The sequence below is a fragment of the Channa argus genome, chromosome 4 (assembly GCF_033026475.1).
Source record: "Channa argus isolate prfri chromosome 4, Channa argus male v1.0, whole genome shotgun sequence".
In the NCBI taxonomy this organism is placed as follows: Eukaryota; Metazoa; Chordata; class Actinopteri; order Anabantiformes; family Channidae; genus Channa; species Channa argus.
The window spans coordinates 6797982-6812327 of record NC_090200.1 but is presented as its reverse complement, the minus strand read 5'-3'; the positions used below and the strand labels follow the sequence as shown (position 1 = coordinate 6812327).

General features: G+C 37.5%; 2 protein-coding genes across 3 annotated transcripts; one reads left to right on the top strand and one right to left on the bottom strand.

Moving 5' to 3' along the window:
* Positions 1-1200: 1200 nt before the first annotated feature.
* LOC137125303 (B- and T-lymphocyte attenuator-like) lies at positions 1201-6559 on the bottom strand. 2 transcript variants are annotated; one of them, XM_067500563.1, is made up of 6 exons: positions 6041-6553; positions 3658-3984; positions 3402-3443; positions 3124-3249; positions 2942-2976; positions 1201-2864 (listed from the first exon to the last, which is right to left on the bottom strand). In XM_067500563.1, the coding sequence occupies exons 1-6, from the start codon at positions 6144-6146 to the stop codon at positions 2532-2534; spliced, it is 969 nt and encodes a 322-aa protein (XP_067356664.1). In that variant the 5' UTR covers positions 6147-6553; the 3' UTR covers positions 1201-2531. The 2 variants fall into 2 exon arrangements, with proteins under 2 accessions (XP_067356664.1, XP_067356665.1); XM_067500564.1 differs by lacking the exon at positions 3402-3443 and having other exon boundaries at positions 6041-6559.
* A 1414-nt stretch (positions 6560-7973) lies between these two features.
* On the top strand, positions 7974-13750 carry LOC137126202 (splicing factor U2AF 35 kDa subunit-like). Its single transcript, XM_067502715.1, has 8 exons — positions 7974-8051; positions 9106-9193; positions 9487-9553; positions 11759-11808; positions 12061-12159; positions 12428-12561; positions 13283-13375; positions 13457-13750. Exons 1-8 carry the CDS (start codon positions 8008-8010, stop codon positions 13563-13565), a joined length of 684 nt encoding a protein of 227 aa, XP_067358816.1. The 5' UTR covers positions 7974-8007; the 3' UTR covers positions 13566-13750.
* Positions 13751-14346: the final 596 nt, after the last annotated feature.

Here is a 14346-nt window from a genome sequence, read left to right as displayed (position 1 = left end):
AATGATGTCCCTTCTAAATGTTGTAACAGTTCCCACTCTTGTCTAATGTGACTCCCACTGCTGACGTTGACTAGTACGTCCTTTTTACCAAGTTTATACCAGGTGACTGTTGGTGGTGAATTGTTACAGAGAGTAAGTGGGCAGCTGATCCTGAGGTCTTCTCCGAGTGAGACATTATACAATGTGTTGCGCCGTACTTTAACTTCTGGGAAGCACTGGTCATAATCTTGACCTGCAGGAGATAATGACAAAAAACTCAAATAAGAAACTGATTCATCCACGTTGATAGTAACATCTGAAGGTGATTTTCATTATGTACAGTGGTTTATGTAAGATTTTGAAGATTTTATTTAAACCTAGATCACAATATTTTATATCGCATGGAATATTTTTCTTTAAAAAAACAGCTGAAAAAGACATATGAAATTCAGAAATCGTCACCTGCAGGAGAAAATTACATTTGCATCTTGCATCAGACTAAATTTACAACTTCCCGGTTCTAGTTTTTTAAAAATCCTATTTAAACTGTGTAATGTGCAATAATGACATTGTTTATTGTGAACACTAGGAAGTAATAGACCACAAATGTATTTCATGTCTCTGATGAGCTTTAATGTTACACTGTTGAGTCTGGGTTTGTCGAGGACAATATGTGTCCTGTAAACCTGCTTTGGATCTAATCTAAACATGGCTGTGATGCATAATTCTGAGACTTTAGTATTTATACTTTGTATGACAGTAAAATATTATTGATCTTATTAATTCTTGTGAATGCATTCAGCGGAAGTAAAAGACAGACAATAACCGAGCCCTGCTCAGACTGAGACAGTTTGAAAAGTTTAGAAAGAATAAACAGTAACTTACTGCCAGCAGCCAAAGTTAGGATGTGTACCACCAGGATGGACACATGAAGGATGGTCAGATACATGTTAGATCTCAGGGTGGAAGCAGCTACTTCCGTATAACTATTGGTATCGAAGATGTAAAAGACACTCTGTCATTGTTACTTCCTGCTTTTGTTTAGGTGGTCTGTACAACATATTTTCCTGTAAAGGCAAACACACTCAACATATCACATTCAGACCTCACAAACACATACACAAGCACACACTCTCACACACTTTTTAACCTTGGTCAAGCCTACACGTTTGAGTATGGTGGTACACTAGTTTAGAGTAAAACACTACAGAAGCCAGTGAGCAGTGATGACATCATAATCTTAATGAAAATCAAACATACATTACATAAACAAATTGTTATTAGATTGCACAAAATAATCAGGTTATATTTACATTATTACATTCTGTCTTTCCCACACAATCACAACAAAGCCTTGTGATCATTCATATAGTCAGACAATGAAAAATGACATAAGATATAAACTCATGAAAGCATTTCTGTCTTCACATGTGATATTACTCAGAAGAGCAAATTCAAGTTAAACTTTTAATGTGTGGTGGGTCCATTACGATAAGTCCATTACACAAAACATTCAAACCAAGACCACAAACAATCCCATATTAGTTGTAGATACAAATTTTAGTTAGTAGCCTTTAGTTAAAACCCTTTTTCTGCACTTCTATCCACGAGGATAAGGTCATAGTAATTCAATAGTTTTCCTACTGTATGAAACCCAATAAGGCCATGAAGCCCTAACCCTACAGAAGATGTTAGTCTTTAAAACAGAGTGCAATCATTCAAACATTGTCCCATTTTCTCCCCTTTTTTTGAAAAGTCATCTAAGACAAGTGGGCACAGGTGTAAAGAGTCAATTTGTTGGGGACTATTTTCAGAAGTGGATTAATACACATTTGTTGCTCTGGTAAAGATTCACATCAGCAGGAGGGTGTGTGCTGAGTGGTTCTCATTCATGTTACTGAAGCATTATGTCAACCAGTGTGGAGATTTAAAGTGTTTTACATGATCTTTAGACTGTGGAGCTTCATGACAGAGGAAGAAGCTGTGACAGGCTTTGGTCCCACAAACAGTAATTGGACATTGTTAGTTTCATACTGATGGGAAGAAATGTGTAGAGCAAGTTTCCACACTGAACACACACCTGTAATTTGGCAGCTCACAGCCTCCTACGATTTGCACTTGTGGATTTAAAAGCACCAACAATTCAACAGCAGATTGCAACTTAGTACAGTTTTTATCATGCAAACTTTCTCATGACTCGCGAAAAGGGGTGAGGCAACACACGTACGTTCACATTTAGTTTAGAGGTCTACAACTGCAACAAAATTACTTCAAGTCAAAGTTTCACTTCCTGTCTTTAGTTCCTTTTCTTTCACCCACTTTAAAACAGATACACCTGTAAGTCTGACGGGCTTCCTTATTGTAAAAGGTCAGTGTATTCCCTCTAATTGTCCTCTTGAGCTCTTGTACCAGTTTGAAAATTTTCTCAGTCGTCCTCAGATGCGAGTGGTCTTAGGAGTTGAATTTATTCCATCAAGTGTCAAGACACATGTTGCGCCACATACTGTGCCTAAGATGTCCTTCACTTTAAAGTTATTTAATCCATTGGTCTGTTAAGACAAACGAATAGCTGCATATTCTGAACACTCCTCCTGAATTACCCACGGCCGAGCAGCAGGCCGCGCTGGCAGCTGATGGTTGAGGGCAGCATACACAACAGAGCCCCCGACCTCCTCCTCTCCTCTATTCATCTGTCTTCCTCTGTCCTCTGTTGCTTTGCCTTGAACGTGTTCATTGTCTCCTGGTAATGGCACCTCATTGGGTTGTGAGGGTGGTGTATTTTTCCGGGTGGATCTCCTCAATGGCGGAGCCGAGGGGCTTCCTCTTGGCGAGGGTTGGATCCTGGCATGCAAGGGATGTTGCTCAACCATGGGGATTTCAATGTACTACAAACACAAACATATACACAAGAATTAAAGGAATAAAGATGTAAAAATGTAAATAAAATATGTTTTTGTCTTACCTGACTCTCAGTTTCTGTCTCTTTCTTTGATTTTCCTGCTTGACGGACATTTTGGGGAAAGTGAGTTATGGGTTTCAGACTCATTTGTATGTATCATGACACATTTATTTAAATATGTGATTATATTTTATCTATAAAAAGACAATTTACTCCTAATGAATATATTAAAAATCTTATCTTACCTTTACACCCTTGCAATGATATGATAGAAATAGTTATCACTATGAAGACGAACACCACAATCCCAGCAGCAGAGTAGATGTACATCCATAAATTTTCTGGTTTGTAAGGATGAGAAGTTGTGGTATCTGGAAAAAAAAGGTTTTCAACAAAAATGTTATTTATGTTTTTAAACTTATGTACAATAGGCTGCAGTGTTTGCAAGAACAAGAACAAATGTTTTAGGATTCCGATTAAAGTTAATAGATAACAGTTTTGCCTGAACACACAATTTTCTTACTTGTGGTGCTCTTGAATGTATCATTGTGATGCTTGTCAACAGCTGTAAAACAAAGAAAATCCACATCTTTAGTCCCAATTATATGAACATAGGAGGATGAAACTATGTTACATTTTAAAATAAAACCCAAAATACATCACTGCATCTGCTCATTTATTTTTCTGCGTCATTTAGAACTGTAATTTACAGTGTAATGCTGCTTGAACACAGGTTTCAGTCCAGAAAAATTCATTAAAGTTCTCACATTCACACTCACCATTAACAGAGATGGTGATAAAGTGACCCACACTATTTCCACTTTGACATCGATACTGTCCTGAGTCATTGCTGAGGATGTTTTCGAAGAACAGAAATGATGCCCCTTCTAAATGTTGTAACGGTTCCCACTCTTGTCTAATGTGACTGGCACTGCTGACGTTGACTAGTACGTCCTTTTTACCAAGTTTATACCAGGTGACTGTTGGTTGTGAATTGTTACAGAGAGTAAGTGGGCAGCTAATCCTGAGGTCTTCTCCGAGTGAGACATTATACAATGTGTTGCGCCGTACTTTAATTTCTGGGCTGCACTGGTCAGAATCTTGACCTGCAGGAGATAATGACAAAAAACCCAAATAAGAAAATGATTCATCCACATTGATAGTAACATCTGAAGGTGATTCTCATTAGTTACAGTATTTTATGTAAGATTCTGAACAAAGGTTTTGAACAAAGAGACCAACGGCACCGTATTTATGTGACATGGTTTGATTGGTTAAACAAAAGAAAACGTAGACCACAAGTTAAAGCTCAAGTAAATTTATTGGGGGCAAAATAAAAGCATAAAAGTAAATGAAACACACTTGGTGATTTTTATTGCGTAGGGAGTTAAAAGTCTCATTGCATGAGATGAGGCGATTGAAGGAACTGAAAGTGAACCCCACGTCAAGTACTCAGTCTCAGGGGGAACCGTGAATGCACACATCTCACTTCCACCTGTTACATTCAACAACAATTTCAACGACATTCTATCCATCAGTTAAACGCTGCGGTTAAACACTGTTTGTTTAAAAAATTGTCCGTAAAAAAATTCACTCTCCATGAATATTAAGCTAGGCTCATTCTGGACATTGGAAACAGCAATCTCAACACCAAGTCGGATTTAGTGACAGATCTGGAGCTTTGAAAGAAATCGTACTGTAATGAAGGGCTCAAAAAACAGGAAATGGAAGCGCCCCCATCTCTACAGCAACTGGGCTGATCACTGTTCTGGGCAAAAACATATACGTGGTCCCCTGGTCTCAGGTTTGCTCAAATCATAAGAGTTTTGCAGGATTTAAGACACCTGGGTATGTTCTCAAATCATATAGACGCTGAAGAATAGTGTGTGAAGTGATCAAAAGCATCAGAACTGCCAAAAAACGGAACTTGTGGCTCATGCGTAATAATATTTAGAGCTGATAAAGTGTGGAGAGATTCAGTGGGCTGTTATATTCAGAGCTGACTGAATGAATGTTTCAAATAAGTGGTTTTGCTGGTGTTAGTGCTGATATTTGAATAAGACATATTCAAAATTTGAAAATAATTTTAGTAACTCACTGGCTCACAGTGAGTCCTCATTGAATTATACCAGACCGGAGAATATAAATAAATACGTAAATGAACCTGTGATAACATCATTCATACGCAGCCGTTCTTGTTTCCTAAAATAAGAAATCACAGGAAATTGTGGGAAATATTAGAAACTATCACCTTCCAGGCCCAAATCAGTGCTTTAAAAACAGAAGTGCTTAGTCTCTGTTGTGTTTCTATTGTAAGTTTTTAACATGTGGTACTTTCTATTGAATCTTGCAATGTATTTAAATTGTGTTATTTTACTCTTTTGTTGCTTTTAGTGTGGATTAGTACATGGTATTGTTTAATGAATGTTGTCATGTTTTTATAATTATGTTACTTTTCTTGTTGCTTTTAGGGTGACTTTTAACATCTATCCAGGGACTGCAGATGTAAAATTGGCTAATTCTGGCATATTTACCGAAATTACAATTAATATGAATTGTCCCTCAAATAAAGAAATTAATTAAATCATATTTTTTTGAAGTGTGAAGTGAAGTGTGCACACAACTGGTAAAACTATTGATTGACTTCTTGGGGAAAACGTGTTTTGCGGTTTGCTTAAAAAATGTGTTGTTTAAAAGTAAAATCGAATTATTTCCCTCCCACACATGTAAAATACACCCTCTTTTGTGTAAGTATTAAAGTGAAAGTACCATTTTTAGACTCTGAGACAGAAGTCGTTTACTTTGTTAAATGAAAAGACATTTATGGTAAAACACACACTTTTAAAGCCAAATAATATCTTTTAATGTGATGCGCTTGAGGCAGAATCGTGATCAACCTACTTTTCTAATTGATGTCTGTTACAGTAAACTAGGCCAAGATTTATTGGGGACTTAAAGTTAGCTCAGTCGTCTTAAATGTGAATCCATTATAAAACACTTCACAGTTCATGTCCTTAACAGAAATCAGTCCTTCAGCTTGTACCAGATACTTTTGATCTTGGTCATAACGTTCTATGTTAAAAATAAAATATGCTGACGTTTTACCTACAGAGGTACAAAAGGTAACACTACACAGAGGCAGCGCAAAAAAAATGAACTTACTGTCAGCATTTAAGTTGAGAAGCAGCACTGACAAGATGAACACATGCAGGACGATCCAGCACAGGTTAGGCCTCATGATGTGAACACTCAGAAAATATCCGACCATCTTCCAGTCACAGCCAATCCGACTAGGAATTGTTCCTCTAAATGCATCATTATTTGTTAAACAAAATAGAGAACTGTTGAGATCGTAGCTGCTTCCTCCTTCTACTTTACTGCTCACCCCCTTCCTACCTCTGCCTTTCTCTCCTTCAAAGTAGGGGTGTTGAATGTAGTGGAACTGACTGTAACTCGGTGGGTGGTCTTGCTTCTGCAAATCTTGCAGGATCCAATGCAGTGAAACATATCAAGATGGGGGTTCCCACAGTTTCAGGTGCTGACCGTGCTGCCTCACAGCTATAGAAGAGAGTTCTCATGTTTTACTACAATCTCCCTCCCTCTCATACACTTTTAATTTCCGAGTCTTGTTTCAGTCTGTGCACCTTTACATCTTTATCATCACTTCTTAGCAGCGTCTGTGGTTCGCCCTCTTCAAGCTGACTTCCTCTCTCTTTCCTTTTATCTTCACCGTCTGAGTCTCCTGCAAAATTGAGCGACCTTGTGCACAGAGGTGTGGTTTTAGGGGAAGATATACATTACACTGAAGAGGAGCTTGGGATGCCGTGACCTACTGAGCTTCATTGCCAAATCTGTTGTGTGCGGTTGTTATGACACAAAACCCCTCAACCTGTGTGTGGACTGCTTATCTCTCAATGAGTAGACCTCATTTGGGTTTTGAACGATCATTTAGCCAATGAAAAGAGCTTTCTTCTGTAGTTCAAGAGGACATTTGTAAAATCTGAAGCTTATATCAATATGGTAAAACGAATTATGGTAAATGTAGGACCCAGTATTTTGACAAGTCCAACTGCTGTAGTCACCTCCATTGAGACAGTTGCTGTACAGCTGGAACATTCCTTTAAAAAAAAAAGACTAAATCTTGAGGAAAAAAAATACACTAAAACTGTTGCATTCACTGTATTATCCAAATAAAAATACAGTAGTCTGAAACCGTATCTGGAGTTTTTACATGCAAAATATTGTTCGGCAGTGTAGCTTTATAGTGAGCTGACAGCTTCAATATTTTTAAATACAAGGCGGCGGAGAAAATCCCCCCAAAATGGAAATATTTAATGTGTGCACGTTAGGGGGTAAGATCAACATGTATATTTATACTTCATGACTGCGTCATTATAGAGGCATTTGAGCATGTGTGAGATTAAAGTGTGGTCTTGGTAAAGTACCCAAATCTTAAAAAACTAAATACTCCTATTGAAAGTGCTTCATTCAGACTTTTATTCATCTAAAAATAAACTAGCATTAGTCAAATTTAATTCCACCTCAGTATCCGACTTGAAAGCAGGTCTACTCATTACAGCAAGTAGTCTTAAGCAAGTTGTCATGTAACTTAACATTCCATAGTTTCTTCTGTGTTTAGGCTAAAACCTTATTCTGTAACTGTGAAGTCATTTTAGTGGAGGTAGAATGTGAACTATTTATTAAGTATTAAATTGTTAGGTACTATATAAGCAATATGTACCCAAGAGTAAAATCACATAGAACAGACACACTCAAGGTGTTATATAGTCAACTGTAGGCAACAACTTTTATATACATCTATCATTTCTAACACTGATGTAAGCAATTAATTTTATATGGCCTTTCCTACTTTATCACCTAGAAAATAAAAGTTATGAAATTGCAATATATTTTTACTAGGTTTTTTGACGTTTTATTGGCCACAAGAAAAATAACGTTAAGTTTGTTAGATAAAAGTAAAACCTTTGCTGAGAAATAAAAAAAAATTTTTTTTTTGGAACAACAGCGCAGGTAGGTGGCTTGAAACGTTACTGCAGGTCTTCGCTCGGTTACGACATACGTATTTGTAGCGTAATGACGTACATCCTTACGTCTCCAACGAGCCGAAAATGGCGGAGTATTTGGCGTCCATTTTCGGCACAGAGAAAGACAAGTAAGTTTTATTTAATAGATTTTGTAATAGCCACCTTAACTAGTAGTTTAAGACTAAGCCTTTTTATTCCGTTTTTCTTCTACGTTGTCAGCGGGACTCAGTGTTTAGCCGTAGCTCTTCTGTATGTAACAGTGGCGCTTTGCCTTAGCAAGAGGAAGCTAACCCTCAGCTAACGCATTGAATGAAACTCATGAAGACATTAACATTAGCTAGATAACTTTCAGCTACTCCGTGCTGCAGCTTTTCGCCAAAATAATTTACGTTACAATATAATAACCACTTTGACGCGGCACTTCTCAATGCTGGAACCACAGCGTGTAACTTAGTGAGTTAAGAAGCTTGTTAGAGTAAGTTCAGGGACGTTAGCTGCCTCTCTGAGTCGGACTCTGTTGAGTTTCATCGGCGGAGTGCAGATTAAAGCAGCCTACTTCTCTGAGTTTAATAAACTTTAGACAATCTATTTGCTGTGTAGTTATTATATGATGTGACTTATTTGGAGTGTGGCACTTGTCATACGCACAAGTGGTTGTACTTGAGAACATTGTCGACGCTAGTTTAAAAAAAAGCAGTGATTAAGAAACTCAAGCAGAGACAACTTACCTTTATTTTATGCTTTCGGAACTAACGACACACAATAAGACGAAGACGAGGAAAAGTATATTTGCACGCACTTTAGTCCCAATTTTGTATTAGTCTGGTTTATCGTCTATCTACGAACGAATTTAGTTGATAAATAGTTTTTACATGGAACATGAGGAATCTGCTTATTGATGTTATTTTTGAACACCTGTGTGAAGTTGTGATTTCTTTATTACACGTGTAGAACCTAAACAAGATATTCAAAAACTTGATTATAACCTGGATAGTTGTGTATATGATTTGCAATCAATAGCTAAAGATATGAACATATTGCACAGTTCCTTTACTAAAAAGGTAAATGTCTGAACATAGCTTTCAATAAATGATAATTAGTTACCGTTTTTGTAATTCGCTTTAACATAACAATGGCAAATAGTACTGATGTTGATGACTTTTCCCTCTATTTTATTGTCAGGGTCAATTGTTCTTTCTATTTTAAAATTGGAGCTTGCAGACATGGAGACCGCTGCTCGAGATTGCACAACAAACCAACCTTCAGCCAGGTGAGAATTGTATTAGAGAGTGTCTTCAAAAACAAAGCCTCCAATCTGCAACATTGAGAGCAATCACTTAAATTTCCACTAAGAATTGTGTAAATACTCTGTACTTTTTAAGCTGTCAAGGGAATGTAGAACAACTTTAGCACACCAACGCAGATTTATGTTGAACTTGTATTACAGCTTAGTAGGCCTGTCAAAATGATTTTAGAAGATGTGCACAATTTTCAAAAAGCACAAAACTATCCAATCTATCAGCCAATCGTGTCTCACCGAATAAACCTTTTTTGTCTCTGCAGACCATCTTGATTCAAAACATCTACCGTAATCCCCAGAACAGTGCACAGACAGCCGACGCTTCTCGCTGTAAGTAAAACATTTATCGGAATCACTTGTTCTGTTTCCTGAAAGTGGTGCTCATTAAAAGCAACAGATGTGAGGTACTGCTTCAGCCCTGTTAGCTGGAGAACCTGTTGACACCCTGTCGTTAAAAACAGTATTCCAGGCACAAACTTCTGGTATCTGATTGTCAACTTTGCATAGCTGAGTTTTGACATGACTCTCAGTGTCATCCATGAATCTGATCAGTTATGCCAAAGCACAAACAAAACAAACAGGTTTCACAGACCACTGCTGGTGGTAGAATATGTCAAAATGTCTGTTATAGGTGTAGATTAAACATGCTAAGTCCAGTTTAATGAAGCTGAAGTAGAACCTCTGCTACAGGTAGGTGTGTAATGAAACTTAGAACTAACTTGTCATTTTTCTTCTGAAATTTGATAACAGCGAATTACAGCCATTGATAAAAGAGACATTCTTTTAAGTGTTACTTCAATACGACTTATGGTAGTACTTTTATTACACCCTTAAGTTTCTTTCTTCAAATTAAAGGGAGTTAAATCCTTAATTTAAACAATGACGTACAGGCCTTTTTGAACTATTCCATTGAAAAATTCAGCTAATCGTAGGTGGGCATTTGTAATTTCTTGTATTTATACCTTGAATGTTGTATGTAAATGAAGTTGCATGCATGTGCCTCAGTTCAAGAGATATGGCTTGAGGCCATTAACTGCAATTCAATGCGTAAATCTCACCCCTGGACAAGTTACCAGCTGGTAAAGGTGACCCTTCACTAAAAGGGTAGCTTAGTTAAAGTTAAAAATTAGCAGGATGTTTACTATTTAATATATCACATGAATTTTTTAAAAGTTATAAGCCAACTGTTGGTTGACTTAAAGCTTGTAAGGAAATGTTCGCCCATATCATTGTGTTCAATTAATATAAAACCTTGAATCAGTAATCATAAGCATTTTGTTACATTTAAACCTGCCTCTGGAAATGACAACATATTCAAACAAAAGCTAAACCTTCAGTCTCAAACATTAAATGTAATTTGAACCTTCAATCAACTTACTGAAAGTTCACAGTTGCAGTCTATTCTCCAATAATTACCTGTACTGTAGGACTACAGGTATAAATCTCTCATAAAATACATTTTGAAACAAAGTACAAAAATCTAAACTGGTGAGGGTTGTAGACAATAAGCTGCACTTCCAATAAATGAATGGTTATTTCTGAAGTTTCTGTGAATGCAACTGTCCAAAACTGGAACTTGACAGTAGTAAAGGACAGCAGTTTACTGACACATAAATATCTAATCACATTTTTTCCTCCCCAGCTTTTTATTTTGGTTGTATTTATATCACAGAAGTTTACGTTTTGTATTTCAGACCATTTCCCTCTTGAACATTTACCTTCATAACCTTCAAATCTCTGCCCAGTCTGCTGATGGTTTACACTGTAAGTTCTCCCTTCATCTGCAGGACCCTCCAGCACTGACTGCACTTAATTTACTGCATCACACCTCCCCACATAAATTTGGCTTAGTGTAGGCATTGTTCCTCTAGAGATGTCTATTGCATCACATCTTTCCTGGCCCATGCTCTTTTGCATGTTTTCCTGGCCTAAGTCAAACTAACTGAAACACTATGGTGTGGTAATGTGCACAGAACAACTTTGGTTCAACATCTTTCATTTTGTTGACGTGAAAGACTGAGAAGTTACAATTGACTTCCTGTGTTTTAAGAGTTTCACATTAAATACACATTATTGCTTGTGTTTCACTGAAGCAGGTTTCGACTGCTTCTGTCCCCAGTCTAAGCAATATTTCTTTGTGGAATAGCCAGGAGTCATGAACTAGCTGGGTAGTTAGCTTAAAAAAAATACATTTTGTAGTTTTATATCCCTTCTCTACATAATGTAGTTATACCAACAGTTTATAAAGAAAGCAAAACATAGAATGTTAAACTCCACCAAACAGGGATAAGGCTGAGAGGTCAGCTCCAGTTTTTATTTACTTCTGTGAAGGTGGTTGAATTACCATGAGCGCTAGAAGACTGCATTGTAATCTCCAAAAATATATATATAATCTAAATTTATGAGTTCCTATTATTGTAAGGGTTATCATGCTATGTTGCTAGTTAGTCTCATCTTTAAAGGGTCCATTTGAAGAGTTATTTTTCTGCCATCCATCTAACTTGTCCTTGACTGTTGCTTGTTATCATTTTGTAGGTGCTGTCAGCGATGTGGAAATGCAGGAGCATTATGATGAGTTCTTTGAGGTAAGTGACTGTTTGTGCTTGTTACTTTTGTGTCTTTGTTCCATGCGCTGTCTGTTGGAAAGTGATGCTGTAAGGTGCAACATGACATTGTCCAAATGTGTCCAGTTTTTGCTAATGCAAGCATCCATTCGTGGTTTAAGAGCTAATGTCTACACAGAAGGAATTTGGAACAGCTCTAACCGCTGTCCCTCATGTAAAAAATTGATTAGGCATTGTTAGACATATTATTTTTTTTCGTTTTCTTTATAAAAGGAAGTGTTCACAGAGATGGAAGAGAAGTACGGAGAGGTGGAGGAGATGAATGTCTGCGATAACTTGGGCGATCACCTTGTCGGAAACGTCTATGTTAAGGTTGGTGATAGATCTGACTATATTTGCAACAGGTGGTGCTAACACGAATATGTGGAAAGATTGGATCAGTCGGTCTCTTTAGAGTGACAGACACAGTGTTTGAAGAAAATTGTTCTGTTAGATGACTTTATATTAAATACTAAAACATTTAAATTCACAATTTTTGCTTTTCTTTGGATCATTTGAAAATTTTTCACTATAGATGTATCGTCAACAGTTATTTTAAAGCCACTTATAGTCAACTAATTTGTGTGTATCCTCTGTGTAGTTTCGTCGTGAGGAAGATGCAGAAAAAGCAGTCATGGACCTGAATAACCGCTGGTTTAACGGCCAACCCATCCATGCAGAGCTTTCTCCAGTCACGGACTTCAGGGAAGCTTGCTGCCGCCAGTATGAGATGGGGTGAGTAACACTCACTGTTAATAAAAACAATTTTCAAATGTAAAGTTAATCTCTTCGAATGGCAATAGAAAAATCAGGAAACTGTCGGAATGCTTGACATTAGAATTAGGAATCAAGGCTCCTGATAGGCTTATCATCTGTCCCTGTCTCTTGTTTGAGTAATATTAACATAACTGTTATGGCTGGGCTTACCCTGCTTGTAAAACAAAAGGTGTCTCAGAGATAAAGCTGTTTTTTCAATGTTTTAGATACACATTTATTGAATAATTGCTGTAGGTGAAGGGCACATTGGCGTGTTTTGCCTAGAGAATCCCTACTAGGTGGATCGTGCCGTGTCAGCAGCTTAGTATATTAGTATAAAGTTTCACTGTTGACTGTGTGCAGCCTGCACGTGTCCCTCAGCAGGGCACTCCACCCATGTCAGCTGCAGAGACCGTGTCAATTATCACATTTTTTAAAATGCAGATAAAGTTTGTCCTTATAGAGTGGGAGGGAATTTCTAATCCTCTCCTTTACGAGTACTTCAGTGATTCACGTCATTGGATTGGGGGGTTTGCTATGCCAGCTATTGGACTCTAACTCAGGGTAGAGAGACTTAAACATCAGATGTTCTAATTTGGCAGCCTGACATGCTCTATTTTACATATGACACTGCTTCACATAGACCAGTCCAGTAAGTTTTAACTTTAAGTTTTTTATTTTGTTTGTTTTTTTTTTTAAGAGAGTGCACTCGAGGCGGCTTCTGTAACTTCATGCATCTGAAACCCATATCAAGGGAACTACGAAGGGAGTTGTACGGCCGCCGCAGGAAAAGGTATAAAAATTGTTCGATTGAAATATTAAATTTGAGGATCAACATGGATTTGTACGTCAATCTTTGCTTCTCATCCACAAGGCACCGCTCGCGCTCACGCTCCAGGGAACGGCGCTCCCGCTCCAGGGAACGACGACGGGATCGCGAAAGGCGGAGGTCGAGGGACAGAGAGCGCTCTGGAAGATTCTGAAGGAAGCCAAGGCTGAGCAGATGTCCTACCAAATCCATCCCTCTTAACAGTGAAAACAAGTTTTCTGTTTTCGTTTTTGTTTTGTTTTTTTGGTGAATTTGTTAAAAGTGTTTTTCTTTTATTCCCTTTTCTTTTTTTAAGACAAGCTTATGTCGCTTTCTCAATAAAACACATTTGTAACTCTGCATTTGCACCACTTGCTTAAATCAATCAATGTGTGTGCGTTTGAACAAACTCAACTCTCTCATTTTAACTACTTTATTTGAGTGGTTAAGATACTTGGTTACATTTCACCACCTTTGTTTCGTACTGTGCTACGTAGTTGCAGCACCATAAATGGCACAGAACACCAATTATCGAGTGACTGTGGCACTGGATTTGCCTATAGGGTCAGTGACCCAATCCCTGCTCCTATTTGCTCTACATGTCAAAGATTTACTGGCCCCTCAAGTTGACCCAAGGCCAACTCTAACACACTTTATCCTATAAGGCTGAAAAGTGCTAATCTGTTTACCATCAATTAATAAGCACAATAGTAGAAAACAAATGTCTAAGGTAAAGTCATACATTTATATTTTAGAATCTCTACAATTTTGCTTTAGTTTGAGATAAACAAAGGCAACTGGTTTGCAGTAAGACTTTTGTTTGCTTTACCTGACTTGTGCCTCAGCTTGCTTTTATGCAAATAAAATGTGGTTAATTGGTGACAAAACCAATAGAAAAAGGAACAAAGTATTGAAAAATATTTATATATTGTTGGAAAATAGGTGATCACCCTTTG

Bases quoted from the DNA above. Each gene is read 5' to 3' on its own strand.
- LOC137125303 (XM_067500563.1), bottom strand. From the start codon at position 6,146: ATGGTCGGATATTTTCTGAGTGTTCACATCATGAGGCCTAACCTGTGC. The intron at 3,444-3,657 runs GTGAGTGTGAAT...TTTGTTTTACAG, and splicing joins TATCACCATCTCTGTTAATG to CTGTTGACAAGCATCACAAT. The intron at 2,977-3,123 runs GTAAGATAAGAT...TCCGTCAAGCAG, and splicing joins ATCATTGCAAGGGTGTAAAG to GAAAATCAAAGAAAGAGACA.
- LOC137126202 (XM_067502715.1), top strand. From the start codon at position 8,008: ATGGCGGAGTATTTGGCGTCCATTTTCGGCACAGAGAAAGACAA. The intron at 9,554-11,758 runs GTAAGTAAAACA...ATCATTTTGTAG, and splicing joins GACAGCCGACGCTTCTCGCT to GTGCTGTCAGCGATGTGGAA. The intron at 12,562-13,282 runs GTGAGTAACACT...TTTTTTTTTAAG, and splicing joins TGCCGCCAGTATGAGATGGG to AGAGTGCACTCGAGGCGGCT.